The 17,406-nt window shown below is 57.9% G+C and overlaps 1 protein-coding gene across 3 annotated transcripts in view; it reads right to left on the bottom strand.

Annotated features, from left to right (window-relative positions):
- Positions 1 to 2,299: 2,299 nt before the first annotated feature.
- The window catches only part of MROH2A (maestro heat like repeat family member 2A), a 30,163-nt gene continuing 15,056 nt past the window's right edge, over positions 2,300 to 17,406 (bottom strand). For all 3 annotated transcript variants that reach the window (XM_058665153.1, XM_058665152.1, XM_058665151.1), the window contains 21 exons: positions 17,248 to 17,400; positions 15,973 to 16,095; positions 14,974 to 15,053; positions 14,549 to 14,657; positions 13,822 to 13,917; positions 11,432 to 11,536; positions 10,866 to 10,989; positions 10,632 to 10,750; positions 10,371 to 10,523; positions 9,857 to 10,011; positions 8,596 to 8,755; positions 8,322 to 8,515; positions 7,858 to 7,995; positions 7,352 to 7,466; positions 5,715 to 5,864; positions 5,423 to 5,605; positions 4,400 to 4,555; positions 3,606 to 3,737; positions 2,895 to 2,997; positions 2,680 to 2,745; positions 2,300 to 2,459 (listed from right to left, as the gene is read on the bottom strand). In XM_058665153.1, the coding sequence (XP_058521136.1) occupies positions 2,338 to 2,459; positions 2,680 to 2,745; positions 2,895 to 2,997; positions 3,606 to 3,737; positions 4,400 to 4,555; positions 5,423 to 5,605; positions 5,715 to 5,864; positions 7,352 to 7,466; positions 7,858 to 7,995; positions 8,322 to 8,515; positions 8,596 to 8,755; positions 9,857 to 10,011; positions 10,371 to 10,523; positions 10,632 to 10,750; positions 10,866 to 10,989; positions 11,432 to 11,536; positions 13,822 to 13,917; positions 14,549 to 14,657; positions 14,974 to 15,053; positions 15,973 to 16,095; positions 17,248 to 17,400 (2,736 nt within the window). In that variant the 3' untranslated portion in view covers positions 2,300 to 2,337. The remainder of the gene's footprint in view (positions 2,460 to 2,679; positions 2,746 to 2,894; positions 2,998 to 3,605; positions 3,738 to 4,399; positions 4,556 to 5,422; positions 5,606 to 5,714; positions 5,865 to 7,351; positions 7,467 to 7,857; positions 7,996 to 8,321; positions 8,516 to 8,595; positions 8,756 to 9,856; positions 10,012 to 10,370; positions 10,524 to 10,631; positions 10,751 to 10,865; positions 10,990 to 11,431; positions 11,537 to 13,821; positions 13,918 to 14,548; positions 14,658 to 14,973; positions 15,054 to 15,972; positions 16,096 to 17,247; positions 17,401 to 17,406) is intronic.

The following is a 17,406-nucleotide window of genomic DNA, read 5'->3' as shown; positions in this document are numbered from 1 at the left end:
GTACCCGCCCTGGCCCAGGATCGCTGTAATCAGCCCAGGAAGGGGTGGTGGTCGCCACTGGGAGGGGGCCCGGTCACTGGATGGGAGCTGATGGGATGTCCACTAGTTCAGGGCCTCTGTTCCTCAGTGTCACAGAAGTAGGGGTGCAGGGCAGTCCACAGGCCAGGCACAAAGCGGCCACATGGGTTTGGCAGTTTCATGTTCTCCAGCGAAGTATTTCCCAAGTAACCAGGGGAGTGAGGAAAGGAGCGTGGAGGGGAGTCACAGGGGAGCTCTGCAGACATCGGTTAAAGAGGCTGCGCCCTCTGCTGTCACCTGCCTGCTCAGGGGCTGGGCCCACTGGGCACTGTGGGCAGGCTTGTCCATCTGCCCTGACACGGCTCGGGTGCGCTCTAGGTCCTGGCTGGCCTGAGCCCCCAGCCAGAAGATAGGCAGTGGCCGTGGGGACCCGTGAGAGGGAGGCCCGCCTACCCCAGCCCCGTCCTTAGGACGTGACCTCAAGATGGAGGTGACCATGAGAGCAAAGCCATGCGTGCTGTCTGGTCCCTGGGTGACAGGCAGTAAAATGTTGTGAAATCACGTTGTTTCTCTCCCCACCCCCCCAGAGGAACGAATCTGGCTTCCCAGGTGAAGAGAAGTGGCTTTAGCTGGGAGGACGCAGAGCCACAGTCCTGGGTGTCCCAAAGCACGTCCCTCTTTGCTGGTTTCGGGTGGTGGTCACCAAGGTTGCGCAAGCTCAGAGCAGGTTTCCATGGTGCTGACTGGTCAGAGAGGACTCCCTCCTGGAGTGGAAACACTGCAAATAAAGTTGCTGCGTGGAACGCCCAGGGTGATCACAAGGCCAGCTTGGCCCTTTCCCGCCGCATCTCACAGGATAAGATTCTCCACTCCATAAGCCTCTCAGAGCCTCGGGTCCCTCCTGTGAGGGGGCAGCAGACCAGTGCGTGGGAGGAATTCACACCGGGAGAAGCAGGGGAGAGAAACAGCCAGAGGAAGGGGGCCCCCAGAGACTTGGGGACCCCAGTGTGCACGTTGGCCAGGCCCTGGACATGCACACCTTCATTGCACCTTGCTGCTCGTGTGCAGGTTCCTTGTGAAAGAAGGCCCCAGGCCGTGCTGTAGCCACTTGGGGGTCCCCTCTGCTGACACAAAGCCCATGGTCCCTGCACGCATGACTCGGCTCAGGTTCCTAAACCAAACCCCAGAGCCTGGGGAAGGGGCACTAATACTTGGGTTGTTGCAGTGCTATAGAGTTGAATGCAAGGCCAGGAAGCCAGCATGGTCGGGTGTGAGGGACGCATGGTCGAGTCCTTGCACTGAAACAGCAAGGAGAAGCCGAGGGCCCAGCTGCTCCCTGAGAGCCTGGCCCATCAGTCCCAGTGCCTCCCGGCCCCCTCCCAGCAGGCTGTGCCGCATCTCCCTGGCTGGCCCACCCCAACTGTGACAGCTGCACGCCCAGATCAGGCTGTATGCTCTGTCCTTGTGTAGCTGTGGAGGGACAGGCTATACTCCTGACAGCCTTAGAGTCATGTGGGCGGGCTGTCACAGCATCTCACCCAAAGGGTGGGCTGCAGCTGTGACGGGACTAGCCCCACTACCACATGGTGAGGTAAAACTCGATCTCAGAAACTCCATCTCAGATGGTGCTCCTTGCTGTTTGGGCCGGAAGCCACCTGCTGGCCATCTCCTTGGTGCGCATGGTAAATGGCCAAGTCATTGCTGGCCACATTTGTGAGGTCAGGCTCTACCTGGCAAAAATCATCTGCTTACTTCCATGGGGGACACTATGAAACAGCTGGACACCCCTGGAGCTGTCGCCTGCGGGCAGGTGGGTGCCCACATGGTGCTGCTGTCAGCAGGTGTAGGACTTGCCGCCCTGCTGTGGGGACAAGCAGGCTGCTTGCTCTGGAGGCCTGAAGGGAAGCCTACCCTGCTCCTATCCCTCAGCGCTGCTTCCTCCGCACATTCAGCCTCCCTGGGCTCCTGTTCCTAACTGCAGAACTATGGAGAAGGGTAAGTAGGGGTGAGCCTGGTATGAGCATCATCCCCTGGAAGCCCTCACAGGCAGGTGGCACCTCTTCTGTGCCATCACAGCTGTGCCACCTTGGCCACGGCTTTCCTGCCCTGTTGTGGGAGTCTGGGGGCAGGGGCTGCACAGCTTCTTGGTTCCTGGTGGGCTGGGACACACATACCCTGGGTACTGCCTCCCCACAGACAGCAGTCCAAATGGCAAAGATTTATTTGAAAAACAAGCAAAGAAAAAGTTACCTTACAACTAAAAAAAGCATGACTGTGGCAGGATTTCATTTCCACCCCCTGGCCAGACCAAGCCACCTGTTAGGCCCTTCCTTCCGGTGAAACCAGCACCCCGCACTGGCTGCAGCTGTCTAAGACCTTAAGCGTCTCCTGGGCAGCCCTGCGAACCCCAGGGTCTGTGTCCAGCTGCAGCTCCTGGAGCGCTGGGGGATGGAAGGAAGGATGAGGCCTGACTGGGCTTGCCTGCTGTGGGCTGGGGTCTCCCAGGGCCTCAGAGCTTTAGTGACCACTCGCATGCCAGAGGCATTGCCTATGGGACCCAGTGACCTGGCCGTGAGGGGGAGGGCAAGGGTCTTCTTCCTGGTGAGCCCTCCCTCAATGCCCTGGTCACACCCTGGGGGTCCCTGAGACTCCTCCACTCACAGGTGCGCATTGAGGGGAAGTCCAGCTTCTTCAAGTATTGGGCAGACATCTGCTTTATCATGATTCCTAAAGTGACAGCCAGGGAGACAGGCCAGGCTGGGAGGTGGCTGAGCCTCCTGAGAGCCAGGCTGAAGGAGGCCACCCTGCTCCAGCCCAGCAGGAATGGTCTCCACTGGGCAAGACCCAGCTCCTGCTTCCCGCCACCTCCCGCTCACCTGCCAGGTTGCAGGAAGCAATTCTGACCCTGGATAAGTCGTTTCTGATGTAGGTCAGCGTCTCCAGCAGGAAGCAGTATAGGACAGCTGGCTTTTTCTGAGTCTGCAGAGTCCAAGTGACACACAGACTTGGGGGGTGGGATCCAGGGATGGAAGGGTCTGCCCAGAGAAGGGTGGGTGCCCCTGTGTCCTACAACACGTTGGTGCACAGGTTCAGGGCCTGGGAGGATGGCTGTTAGATTTGTCCAGAACCTCTGCTGTCCCAACTTGCTAGCCCCTGGCCGCACGTGAACTTGCAGAATGGGCCTGACCTAAGTGTGGCATACCTGCTAGGGTTTGAAGACCCAAGAAAATGCAAAGTATCAATTTTTATGTCGGTTGCACATTGCAATGATCATGTTCTAGGTAGGTTGGACTGAAAGAAATGTATTACTACAACGAAACTGCTTCTGAATGTGGCTGCTAGACTAGAAAGGAAGGGGCCCCGGCCAGCACTATGAGGGTACGTCACAAAGGGCATGGAAAGTGGAATGAAAAGATGGTTATGTTGGTGCAAAAAGGGGGACAAATGGAGGTCCACACATTCTAAGGTCTTCAAGCATTTGTATCCAAGTGCCTTTTCACAACATTGACCGCAAAGCTGACAGCCTGCGGCTGGTGAGGAGGCCTGGCCAGGGTCCCGGGCAGGTAGGGCTGGCCAGGTCTCCTCACCAGCACGGAGCACATGGCCATCTGGAACATGGCCAGCTCGTCGTCCGTGCTCGTCTCGCCTCGCCACGGTGGCTGCTCCAGGGATTTCCAGCCCCAGAAGTGCAGGCACTGGAACATGGTTGCCGTGCAGGCCTGCAAGGGCGGGGACACAGGATGACCAAAGGAGCAGTGTCAGGTCCCTGGCGGGGCCAGCTGTGCCTCCCAAGGCTTGCCCACTCCAGCTCACCCCTTCCCCGGTCTATGGGGAGAAGAGGGAAAGAGGCAGTAGGGTACTGAGTCCAGAGGGGGTGGTCCCCATCAGGGATGCCAAGCAACCCAGGTTTACCAGAGAGGCAGTGACCGAAGAGGCAAACAGGGCTTCCTGCCCCCAGCAGTGGAGGAGCTGAGCTCTGGGGAGGAAGGTCCGGCCAAGCCTGGTAATCCCCTCACTTCCTCTTCCCTGTCCTCCCTGTCCCCCTCTCTCCTCCCTCATTCTCTCCTTTCCCCTGTTTGTCTCCCTTTCCTCCTGCCCCCTCCTGCTTGCTCTCTTTGTGCCCCTCCCCTTCTTCCTCCCTCAAAGCCCCCTCACTGCCCCCTGCCCTACTGGGAGGGTTAGCAGGGGAGATGGAAGGTGTGTCTCAAACAAAACCCTGAGTCCTGGCACCTGGAAGTGGCCTGCAAGGAACAGAATCTACAGCCAGAAGGGGGCGGGGCTGGAAAGGCCGCACCCCTGTGGTCTGGGGGGTCCTGCCTCTCCCTAGCCCAGGGGTGGCAGCCTCAGCTCCAGAGCCCGCGGGCCCTGGGACAAATCTCACCCGCGCTGTGTTGGAGCAGGGGTCCTGGCAGTGCAGCAGGAGGGGGACCCAGGCCTTCTTCACTTCGCCCTTGAAAAAGTGCTTCTTGGAGATGCCCACAATGGTTGCCAGCTTCCCGAAGAGGACAAAGGCCTTCCAGCGCAGCAGCTCGCTCTCCTGGGCCAAGGTGATCACACTGGGCAGGCGCCCGCGCAGCCTGGCCATCCTCCACCCCTTGAGCTATTCTCTCAGCAGAGCTCACCCAGCACCCTGGGCCCAGCCATCACTCTGGTCCTCAGACGATGTCTTGCCTGAACAAGGAGTCAGGCTGGATTTGAGCCCACTCCCCTCCTAGCAAAGCCCAGCTGGCCTGAGCAAAGTGGAAGGAGCCACCTTTGAGCCCCAGAACGCAGTCAGACTGACTGCAAACCTCAGAATGGGCTGGGTTTGCCGTGCAAGATCCCAGTATTGGCTTATTGCTCTGGCAGTGCCAAGGGGGGCACTGGACTCTGGCTTCCCAGTGCAGTTTCTCTAGGGGACAACAGACAACAGGGTACCCTCATTTTAAAGATGTTCCCCAAGAGTTCGCACATCAGACACCTAAGCCCCAAAGCCCTTTGGAGACGTGATTAGGACCAGGTGAGCCACAGGATGGGGCCGTAGGCTGATCTTAGGGTTCTAAGGCAAGGAAGAAAGGCAGATGCTGTGATGTATCAGGTTAAGTCTCTGTGTTTGGGCACCAGCTTAAGTCCCTGCTTTGGCCTGGCTCATCTCTGGCCATTTAGCCATTTGAGGAGTGAAACATCTCTCTTTTTTGTCTATACCTTTGCCTTTAAATTAATAAATCTGTTAAAAGATGGGGGAGGAAGGATGACACCAAGCAAGCACGCTAGGCCCTCGCTGGATGCAGCTGCAGCTCCAGGCACATCCCTACCGCGAGCACCTTGCCCCCCATCAGCCTCCATCTCAGCCTCCATCGCTGACCCAGGACCAGCCTTGGGCATTCTGCCTGAGCCACAGGGGAGCGCGTCCAGGGGCACTCACATCATCAAAGAAGAGTCTGCAGTGCTCTGAGATGGTGTCGAAAGAAGAGCCCACGTCCCCTTCCCGGAGCTCAGCCAGGATCTTGGTCAAGGCCTCCATACCCTCCGCGGTGGCACTGGTGCTGACTGGCACCCGCAAGGAGCCCAGGCAGGCCCCAAGGAGGAGCTTGCGGTACTGCCTCACCTGCAGAGCCGCACACATCTTAGTCTGGATGCCCACTCCACACTCGTGTCCCGTGTGGCCTCAGCCCCTGCCTTGTGCCCCAGCCAAGTACCCAGGGTGGGCTTCATACCTTCCTGGGGGCCCCCAGGGCCATGTTCCCCAGGGCACGCAGGGACAGCACCTGCAGGACCTCATCCTCCACCTGCCCCGCACCCTGTTCCAGCATCAGCATCACCGGCCTCAGCAGCTTCTCCTGGTACAGCTCCGGACTGCTCATAAACTGCAGAGAGCATGGCGCAGTCACCGCCCGATGGGGGATGGGCGCGGAGGGGCTCGAGCACCTCAGTGTCGTCGTGAGGAAGCAGGAATGATGTTCTTGCACCTGACTTGAGGTTGCTGTGAGGATTCACTAAGGCAGTGTGGGAGACATCATCCTGATAGACACACACATCTGTGTGTCCTTGTGACCTCAGGACAAGCACCTGCCGTGATGAGGAGCCACCCACATCTGAGCAGAAGCACCTGATGAGCAGACTGCAGGGAAGCCAGACGACAGATTGGTAGTAGGGAAGTAGAGCAGTCTGGTGCCCATTCATTCATTGTCACGTCCATGTGTGGTTCCCTAAACGCCGTCAGGCAGGGAGGCCATGTGACAGCCTCCCTCTTGCCCCAGCCTGACCTCAGTCAGGTGTGAACTTCCCATATGACTTCAGTTTTAGCGAGCCCCAAGAGCCAGGAGTGCAGCACTCACACCTGATTTTAAAAACACCCTTGGGGATAAAGCACATTTGGTAGCTAGGTCAAGATGGTGGAGGGGGATCCCTTCCTTAACTACCTCTGTTTTGAGGTTTATACAGAGGAGGCTGCACACCAGGAGACACCTGTGAACTTGGGCAGACTTGGGGAGTCTATGTATGGCCCACAGCCAAGAACCACTGCACTTTTAAGTGGTAAGAGAAAAAAGCCAAAGGGCATGCGGAAGTCCACATCTCACTCTCCAGCCACAAGGCTTTGCGGGACTCAGACATTTCCACTGGTTTGCTTGCTGTCTGGGTGACTTCCCACTGCAGCAGCCAGCTGGCCGGAGTCTTTTACTGGAGCAGGTGTTCCTCAAGGCGCCTGGCCTGTAACACCTGCTTCTGGCTCCAACCCATGACCCCAGCCTCCTGCTAATGCAGTCCCCGAACGGCTGAGGCGGTGGGAGACCTGAATTGAGAACTGTCGTGGCCCTTTGCGGAGTAAACCAGAAAATGGGAGGGCCTTTTCCCCTCTCATTGTCGCTAACCCTCAAATAAAAATGAAAACAATCAACTGTGTGGCCTTTACAGAAAAGGTTCGCTACCCCGGGCCCTCCCACCACACCCTGAGTACCATGCAGTCATCAGCTCTCGGCACAGAGGTTTCTTCCCAGTTCCCTAAGGACCTCAGAAAGCTCCGATGGTGTCAGAGCTGTCCGATGGGACAGCTGGGCGAGGCATGGCACCCTCTCCTCTCATCCTGCTCTCAGAGGCCCCCTTTAGGTGTTCACACTGTCATCCAGGGGGCAGCTGCTACACTCTCCCCACCAGGTGCTGGGCTCTGTTTCAGCTTTCACCCCACCGTGGCACCCAGCCCTGAAGTGCTCATGTGATGAATGAATGAGTAGATGAGTGGATGAGCACACCAAGGCAGGAAGCTGTCCTGTTTCCCCAGCCTCAGGCGACCGTTAGAGGGTGGGCCCCTGACATCACCCACTCACCCACACCCCGCCAGCACCCAGGGCCTCACTTCCACGCAGACAGCAGTACTGCTGATTCGGCAGCTTAGGACCTGGGAGTTCATGCCCTGGAGCACCAACTCTGAGAGCCTCTGCCTGTAGCCTTCCAGGTGGTGCATGCACAGCCTGAGGGCGAGAGACAGGAGGGTTACAGGGTGGCTGCCTCTTGGCCTCCCTCTCCCACTCCATTCCTGGGGCTGGGTTGGGGTGGCCAGTGGGAGGCCTTCTCTACTTCTATAAAAGGGACAAGAAGAGGACTGCTCTGCTCTGGCCCTATGTGGATGTCCTGGTGGCCTTGGGCCAGCCCTTCCCTTCCAGGCACTCCTGGCACCCGCTGTGGAGCAAGAAGGTGGTGATGAAAGCTTTCTGTTGCCCATACTGCAGTGCCACCCTAGAGTCAGACCCCAGCGGTCAGTGTGGCAGGTGCCTGCCCAGGAACTAGACATGTGGCCGTGCCCTGCCCAGGGGAGGCCCAGCAGGCAGTGCCTCTTCCACCCCCAGCAGAGGCTGGCCGCACCTGGCCAGCAGGCTCACTCCCTGCAGGAAGGTCTCGCTGCTCTCCAGTAGAGTCCATACCACCTGCTCTTCCAGGGCCTGCAGCAGGTGCTCACTGTTGAGTCTCTGGAACAAGAGCTGCATGGACTTGATGGTGATCCTGCAAGAAGGTGGAAAAACGGGCTGTGGCCACCACACTCCAGGCAGCCACTGGGCCAGCCAGGTCCAGCGCCGATGGAGCTGAGGATATGGGCATGGGAGAGAATGGGTCTGCCGGCTCTGAAGCCATGACTCCTGATTAGACACACAAGAAGTAGACATGGCTAAGACCAGCTTTAAGAAGCTTTTCTTCCCCCACTGCGAGAGGAAAGGACATTCAGGACCCTCCTTCTGTATTTTCTGGGATGGCATGAGGCCATGTCCAGCCCAGATCTGCAGCCTGGCACCCCATGCTGGCCTCCTCACTGCCCAGCCATGACCAAACACCTCTGTAGGGTCAGCTCCTCGGGCAGGGGCCCCCGGTGGATCAGCCTCCGGGTCTTCAGGACGGGGGAGACAGTTTCAGGCCGGCAGTTGCCACCGAGCTGCAGCAGGAGCGTGTAGACGAGGTCAGGAACCAGGTCTGGCAGCTTGTCGTCCTTGTCCATCTTCTCAATGAGGAGGTGGGTGGTGCACAGGGCCTGCAGGGGGACAGCTGGGAGCCTCAGGACTGCAGCCCGAGCCCCTGAGGAGTCCTGCGGGTCCGTCCCATGCCACTTACCATCAGGGGGTCCACGGCGGCCGTGCGCCAGATGTCAGCTTTGGACATGGCGTTTATCTGGGGGCCGAACTGCAACTGCAGCCGGTCCATCAGGCCGTAGAGCATGGTCCGGGCGAAGGTCGCATTCTTGGCCACGGTCAGCCACACCTCTGTTAGATGGCTACACAAAGACAGGGCGAGGGCTCATGGGTTTCCTGCCCTGGGTAGCATCCCTTTTGGCCCTTTGCAGCCCCCTGAGTAGGTGCTCAACTCAGGGCTGCATCTCAGGGAGGCAGATCAAGCTGATAGTCATGCACACCGGGGTCTCTGGTTCCCTGCTCAGAATCCCTTTTGCTGTTTGAGCTCATAGTGATCCTGAGAAGTCTGTACTTCCAGGTGACCTCAGGGTCCCCAACAGGCCCACTGTCTGAAGACCCCATGGTCATGACCAGTAGCTTCCTACGTCCCCTGACCTGTGTCAGGTCAGCACCAGGAAGCCTGCTGGGGTATTGTACCACCTAAATCTTCCTTTCCATTTTTTACATATCTTCTTCATATGTGACAGGCTTAGAGACAGAGCTCTTCCACCTGCTGGGTCACTCCCCAGATGGCCCGCAACAGCCAGGACTAGGTCAGACCAGAACAACCACAACAAAAAAGGCTAGCAACCTGGAATTCAATCCAGGTCTCCCACGTATGTGGCAGTGGGACCCAAGTACAGCAGCCATCACCCACTATCTTCCTTCGAGAAGCCACAGGAATGGAAGGCAGCAAGAGGGAGGGGCCTCGAACCCGTTCCTGAATGAGATTACCGTGTGCACCTGCTGGACTGGCTGAGCTGTGCACATGGGCTGCACTGTGCAGGTGTTCACACCTGTCCTGCTTCCAGAGCCAGCTGGCCTCCCCCATCAGATCACAAAGCCTGCACAGGCCTCTCCCCGGGACCCTCTGTAAAGCAGGCTGCCCATGGGAGCCATGCTGCCTTGGCCCTATGGCTGTGCTCGGAACTCTTTGCTCTGTACCCAGACCCATAGTGTGACACCTCTGGGAAGGACCACCATTTTTGTGACATGCCAACCTGCCCTCAAGCTGGTCCAGATGAATTGTGAACCACCCCACCAAACACCCCAAACACACTCTCCAAACCTGGGGAGACCCTGTGTGCACTGTTTACAGAGCTCAAGCAGGAAAGAGGGGCCTGCTGGGTCTCCCAGAGCTGGGGGACAGACCCATGCATTCTTAGCAACCAGGATGGGCCCCACTCCACCCTGCAGGAACCCACCTCTCCATGGGCAGGGGCTGCCTCAGCAGCGACGTGAGAACGGTCTCCTGGTGGTAGTGTGCCAGGAGCAGGACACCTTCGATGAGCAGGCGCCGCACGTCCAGGTCCTCCACCGTCGGCAGGTGGACCAGGATGGTGCCCAGGATCTCGGCCACCTGGGGAGGGGGCAGTCTGGGCTCCCACATCGTGGGCATGCCTCCTTTGGGGCTCTGGCCCAAGGGGCTGATGGATCAGGGAACACTCAGCAGCAACCCTCTGCTCATTTCTTAGGGTTTTCAGCATGGGAGGCAGGACACTGCTCGGCTCAGGCCTGGTCTCCTGTCCGCCCTCTGGCCCAGGCCATCTCGGCTTGCTTTCCTCCCTACTGCCTCTCCTTTCCCCCGCCCCACAGCATTTCCTGTTCCTCCTCTCCAGCAGCAGCCAGCGGCTCAGCCAAATAGTCACAAGGGCTGGGAGAGCCTTGTGAGGCCCCTCAATCAGGTGCAGCCCCAACCCTAGCCCCAGGGGCCCCCACCTTGTCCTCCAGCTCCTTGACCCGCATCTGCAGGAAGGTGCCCATCCAGGTGACCGAGGCCTTGTCATGCTGCGGGCCCAGGGCCCCAATGTTCTCACACAGCTTCTGCACCAGGGGTACCACCTCGTCGCTGCTGAACTCCATGCAGATCACCTGGGAGTGGAGTGGTTGACGCTTGGGGTCCCCTGTGACCCCTGATACCCTGCCTCTCCTGCTGTCTCACCTTTCAGCACCCCATTTGGGACGGGCCCAGCACCTCACCTTGGCAATCCTGGAGGATGTGTAGAGGACGGTGTCCATGTTGCTGACCTGTAGGTCCTCCTTGCATTTCTCCAGCTCCCTCTCCTTGGCTGTGTCCCACAAGGAGCAGGTCTGGCTTGCTGGGGGTGGGGAGCCAGACAGGGTCACCTCTGCCCCCACCCTGCCCCTGTCCAGCCTACATCCAGCCTACTACCCTGTGCAGGCTCTGCTCCTGGCGTCCCACCTTCCCCGTACCATGCAGGTCCAGCAGGCAGGACAGGATTCTCATGGAGGCCATGCGAATTCTCAGGTGCGCATCACAGGTACAGGGGGCGATGAGTCCCACCAACGTGCTAAACTGCCCCGGTTTCAGGGGGATCTGAGGGGCCCGGCAACCCAAGACTCACATCCTTCATCCTCTCACACACACAGCGTGGAGGGTGACCAGAAAGGACAGACCCCACCCTGGCAGCTTCGGGTCCTGGGGCCAGGGATGTGCCATCCCCTGCCTTTCCTCCCCAGAACGGGTTGCATGGAGACCAATCAGTTGGGATCCCAGGGGTCCTGCCAGGGCATGGCTGGAGACACCTTTGCTGTGCTGCAGGCTCCTGCCTTGCTCCTGGAGCCAAGCCCTGAGGGTCCTGATCTAGTCCCCAGCCCACTCACTGAGGGACCCAGGTCTTGTCTGAGTCTTGGCCTCTGTGTCTCTCTGTAACAGGGGGCATTATCTGGCTGCCCTCCAGCAGCCACAGCAGCCCCTTCCCCAGGGCTGCATCGGGCAGGGGCAGAGTGAGCAGCCAGGGAGGCTGGGCTGGACTCACACAGAATCCAGCACTTCGCTCGTAGACATACAGCAGGTGGAAGAGAAGCTGCATGGCCTTCTCCCGCTCCCACTCTCTCTCCGACACAATCCACTTCTCCAGGAGCTGCAGGTGCACAGAGCATGTGGGGGTTGGGGCGGGGTACTGTCGGAGATACTGGGGCCTACCTCGGCCAGCCTTCACCCTCTGCAGCCTCCCCACTCCTTGTCTGATGCTCAAGGCTTTCCTGGCATTCTCCAGGTTTCTGGTTTTCTTCTCCAGCCCCAGTTCTAAGGGCAAGGAGCTTGGTGGTTGTGCTTGGCCTGGCTTCAGATGTCTGCCTGTAACACAGGCCCAGGAGCACAGCACACCCTGCTCCCACACCCCGAAGGCTCTGGGGAGGGGGACTATTCTAATATGGAAGTTCATGTCAGGGGACTGGTGGTGTGCACAGTGGGGTAGGCTGCAGTGTGCAATGCTGGCTTCCCAGGTGAGTGCTGGTCCAGCTCCCAGCTGGTCTGCTCCTGATCCAGCTCCAAGCTAATGCTTCTGGGAAAGCAGAAGATGCTCCATGGGAGACCTGGATGGAGGTCCAGCCCCTTGGTTTGGCCTCATATAGCCCTGGCTATTGTGGCCATTTTGGGGAACGAATCAGTGAATGAAGATTCTCTCTCATCTTTAAAAAATGGAAAAGCAAGAAGTTGGTTCCAGAGCCAGGCATATGGAATTGAATAGGGATGGGCCCTGTCTCCATGGCTGAGGGTCAGTTCATCAAGAGAGTTCAACAGCCCTCCACGACTGCAGCCCAATAGCACAGTCAGGATGTCCAACAAGCAAAAACTGACAAGCAGCTCCACAGAGACAAGTCGGACTGGGGTCTGCTTTCTCAGCACCTGGTAGAGCAAAGCAACAGATAACAGAATGACCTGCCTTGACCAACTTGACCTGGCTGACACTAGGGAAACCCCCCACCCAAGAGGTGTGCAGGACATGTACCAAGACAGAGCTGACGTGGACCACAGAGCTAGTGTCTACCCATTTAAAAGGATCAGAAGGATACACAGCGCGACCCCCGGTCACCATAGAGCCTCACAGCTCGACCCCCAGCAGCCACGGGGCTTCACAGAGAGACCCCGGGCAGCCATGGCGCTTTAGCCATGGGGAAGCTGAAGCAGAACAGTCTCTGGACAAACCCCCCGATCTTTAGAAATATCTCCAGAACCCACAGGTCAAGAAAAATCCCAAGTGGGGAGGGGTTAAATTGTATTTTGAAAGGAAATAAATTTAAAACATGGTGCATCCCTATTTGCAAGACCCCAAGTCTGCGAACTTGGATTATCTGGCCCTGAGGTGAGACGTGCCCCGGCACCACAGCCGTCGAGAGTGTGGCACCTTCAGGCCACAGGTACAGGCATGCACGAAACATACAGGGATTTTGTATCTGGACTTGGGTGTCGTTCCCTACACACCTCAGTTATGCAGACATCCCCAAATGCAGAAAGGAAATCAGAAATGGTTTCTGGTTGCAAGCATTTTGGATGAGAAATTTAGCAGATAATAAGAAGTAAACAACCCAATTTTGAAAAGAAGTAAAATCGTAAAACTAGCCAAAATCTTTCCAAAAACACTGAGGAAATGAAAAAGAAAGACCAAGAAACTCTTTCTTCTTAAAGGGGAATGAAGGGGACTGAATGCAACACACAGCATCCTCAGCTCCTGGAGCGAGCAACAGCTATGGAAGTCCCATATGGGTCACAGGTGTTAAGCACTGGGTTAACATTAAGTTCTCTGACTTTGAGTGAATGTTCTGTGTTCTGCTTAAAAGCATTTCTTTTCCTCTAGTTGAAAGGCAGGAAGAGAGGGAGAGATCTTCCCTAGTTCACTCCCTAGTTGCCTAAAAATTGCTGAGCTGAAGCCAGAAGCCAGTACACCATGTACCTCTCACACAGGTGGTGGGGATCCAGGCACCGAGCCATCACCTGCCACCTTGCAGCATGCCAGGCACCTCTCACACAGGTGGTGGGGATCCAGGCACCGAGCCATCACCTGCCACCTTGCAGTACGCATTAGCAGCAAGTCTGGATCCAAGTAGAGCTGCGACTCAAACGGGCACTCCAGTATGGGAAGTGGGCATCCTAAATAATGACTTCACTTGCTGTGCCACAATGCAGCTAATAGTTCATGATTCAAAAGGGGTGTGTGTGTGTGTAACAAGACAGAGGAAGACAAAGAAAGAAATTGTGGCAAAAAGTTGGGAAAAGTGGGTCTGGACAAAGAGTTTCCTTGTTCTCTTCTTGTAGCTTTTCAGCAAATTCGAGCTATCACCCAGTAAGATGACTGCAGCCGTTGGTGCTGCCTTCCCTGCTTCCCGCACCTGACCCTCAGGCTACTCCCCACGGGGGGTGACTCACCTGCACCATCTCCTGCAGCCCCTGGGGGTCCAGGTGCCCCTGCAGGACAGTCTCCATCAGCTGCTCCAGAGCCCCCACTGCACTCGCGTACAGAGCCTGCACCGGGAGAGAGCGGGCAGCAAAGCTGGCACCACACAGCTACTTGCCCAGGGGCATCCACGCTGGCTTGAGGGGTGGGACACGTCTGATGTTCAGCGTCAGCATCTGCTGCTTGTGTGGTCTGCAAGACCACCTTTGAAGAGGAATCACTTTTACATGACCCCTGCAGCCCACTTCTGACTCCTTATCTGGGGCCAGGACCCGAAGGCAGAGGCAACCACCTGCCCAAGAAAGAGTTTCCTCATTTCCCATTAGCCTCTGCTTCTAGGTGACACCATGTGAATGCATTCTGGCCAATAGGAAGAGGGTAAAATGTTCCCTAAGTTTTTGCACCTCCTCTTCCCCGGTGTCCAGGTTGAACATCACAGGGCCCTGTGGTGTTGACAAGGGCGAGACCTCTGTCAGCCTGGGTTTTCAAAGAACTGCCTGAAGCAGTTCCACATCTCCTCTCAGGACAACTGAACTTTACTCAGGTGGGAAATGAAGCAGGAGCCGGGGTGTAGTGGTCGGGCTAGCCTTGCCTTGCGCTGCCCAACACAGGCCCGTGGCCGCCTCTGAGCACTCACAGCGGGGCAGGGAGCTGAGGCCTGAGGCTCTGCCCAGCTGTGTCAGACACCACAGGGCCTACCTTAATGGCCTCATTGTTGTCTCCTGGGGGCTGGAGGGAAATCACCGAGTGGATCCCAATGTCCAACAGCTCACTGCTCTCCTCCATGGAGTAGGAAGGCTTCAGCTTGCTGGGAAGGAGGCAGAGGCGGGTCATCAGGACCTGCTGCCCTCGGTGGAGCCCAGGCATGGACTGGCACCCAGAGATGGCCTGCTCCAAGTCTGTGACTGCCTCGCCTCCACCCTGCTGACAAGCAGCCCCCACGTGGGGCCCCGGGCCAACCCAGGCTCCCATGTCTGTGCCCAGAGTCCTTGCTCGGCACACCCCCAGGACAAAGAGCTGCAGGTCATGCTGAGAAGTCCACCCAAGAGTCTGCTGAAGCCAACCCTGTCCTTCCCAGCTGGCCCATTCCTGTTATGGAGGAGAGGGTGACGGCGCTAGCTCACCTCAGCTGGGAGAGAGCGTCCATTGTCATGGTCCGCACTGGGGAAGCCAAGTGGTCGGGCGGCTCGGCCTTAATGATGGCCTGCCCGAGGAGGAGGGGTAGAAGAAGGGAGGACAGTGAACCGCGCACTGCCCAGATGCCCTGAGAGTGCTGAGAGTGGCTGTGACAGCACCCACCCCTCCCCCGGCCAGGTGCAAGAAAGAGCTGTCACAGCCAGGCCTCTTTCCCGTGATACTCTTCAGTGCCTTAGCGGGCTGGGCTTCTTGCTCCAGGTCAGTGCTGCCCTGGCTGGGCCCCTGTCCCCTTCTCTGGGCCTGGCCCAGATCGGGCAGTAAGACAGTGCTCAGTGGGATGGTTTCCTGGCAGGGATGTAGAGGTGGTGATGGGGGTGTTCTAGGATGCAGCATGCCGGCTGGCAGCTGACATCCTCCACATTGACTGAAATCATGTGCACACTGCTGCAAGTCCCACGGGCCTTGGGGCAGTGTTCCGCAGAGGGCGTCCTTCGGAGGCGGTACCCAAGCCACAACTTCAAGGTCAGCCTGCTGTAGACCGATGGCATCTCGAGCCCACCTGTGGTTGCCTCCAAACAGCCAGCTGGAAGAGCTGTGCCCTCCATCCTTCCCCACCCTTGTGAGGACGTCACTGTCCCCTAAGTGCCTCCCTGGGACTGACGCTGAGGCCGCCACTGGCCTGACCCAGTGGGCCTCCCACTACTGCCCATGAACCAGTGGCTCCTGGCACCACAGGTCACCATGTGGCTGGACGCCATGGGTCCCCACACAGCAGGAGTCTTCCACCCCTGGTTTCCAGATGGCTTCTTGGCTCTGAAAACCTTTAGCAGTCGCACAGCAAGTCTCAGAATTCCTTCCAGCGAGACCTCCTGTCCTTCAGATAACCTCAAGAGCCCTGGACAAACCTTGCTCAGGCAGAAAAAGCCAGGCAGCCCAGGGTCCTGCCTGAGCGAGCTCGGACGGAGGAGGCTTGACTCCGCTCTCACCGTGACAATGCTGGTAAGCGTCGCCTTTTGGGCGAACTGGAAATCTTCAAGGCTCTTGTCACTTCGGATGGCACTGGTGACCTGCGTGATGCTCTTCATCAAGGCCATCTTGAGGCTGACATCCTGTAAGCGAGGGGTGGGAGGGTAAATTCATCTGCCCCTGCCCTTCCTGTGCTCTGTCCCTTCCCCCACCTTGAACCTAAGGACTACGCTTTGGCAGCATGTTGGGGGCACTGGACAGAGACCACCACTAGGTCCTGTGGAAGATACCCTCTCTCCCCAGCCTCCTGCCATGGTGCCCAGGGCAGACATGGGGTCCAGGGCACTGAGCCCCACAGGAAGACGCATGGGTGCCGGGGTTAAGTGTCCACGGCTTCTGCTGTACGGATGAACCCTGGAGGGAGGTGATCCAGACCCAAAACATGAGTGCTTGGCGACCCCTCAGGCAGGTGCTTGGAGAAGGCAGATTGCCATGGTTGCCAGGGACCCAGAGAAGGGGCACGGGAAAAGAGTTTGGATTGTGAGACGAGACTGCTGCAGAGGTGGGAGGTGTGAGTGCACTGAATGCTCTGAAACATGGTTAGATCCAGGGCGGGTGCTGAGCCACAGTTAACCCAATGCCTGCGTTGCTATGGCACATATCAGATTGCCGGTTCCCATCCTGGCTGCTCCACGGACAATCCAGGCTCCTGCTAATGCTCCTGGGAAAGCAGTGGAAGATGGTGCAAGTGCTTGGGTCCCAGACAGAGTTCTAGGCTCTTGGCTGCTCCAGCTCCTGCAGGCATTTAGGGAGTGAAGCAACAGGTAGAAGGTCTCCCTGTCTCTCCCTCTGTATTCGCAATGCTGCCTTATAAAGATTATGTGTTCTTTACCATAATTTTTAAAAAGTAAAATAACATTGGCCTCCTTTGTGTTTTATCCTTGTTTCCAAGAAAGCAGCCACTGCCTTTGAGTCTCTTCCCATTTCTTGTACCTTAGGAACAGGCCTGGGCCTAGGCAGTGGCCAGAGGCAGAGGCCCAGGACAGTTGGTTGGGGCGCCTCCTTTGACGTCTGGAGTTCACACCACCCACTCAGGCTGACCTCCTCCTTCTTACAGCCCTCAAGTGCAGAGGACAGTCCAGCTTTGGGCAGCCTCTCGCCTGATGCTGGGCTCAGTGAGGACTCCTGCCATCTCCTGGGCAGGAAGGAGGAGAGTCAGGTAATGACAGGGGGTGACTCCTGGCTGGCCTGGCTCAAGGAGGGCAGGCAGCCCTTGGGCACTAGGGGCAGGCTACCTGGCAGCTGCTGGAGTAGTGGTGAATGATCTTGGTGCTGATGGGGTTGTCCACAAGGGTGAGCAGCAGCTGGGGGTGGCAGTAGGAGGCCACGCAGCTGTACATCAGCATGAGGGCACTCTTCACAGTCTCCCGCCTCCAGGGGAGGTCCTTCTGCAG

This window comes from Ochotona princeps, chromosome 5 (genome assembly GCF_030435755.1).
Source record: "Ochotona princeps isolate mOchPri1 chromosome 5, mOchPri1.hap1, whole genome shotgun sequence".
Classification (NCBI taxonomy): Eukaryota; Metazoa; Chordata; class Mammalia; order Lagomorpha; family Ochotonidae; genus Ochotona; species Ochotona princeps.
This window is presented reverse-complemented; position numbering and strand designations above follow the sequence as displayed.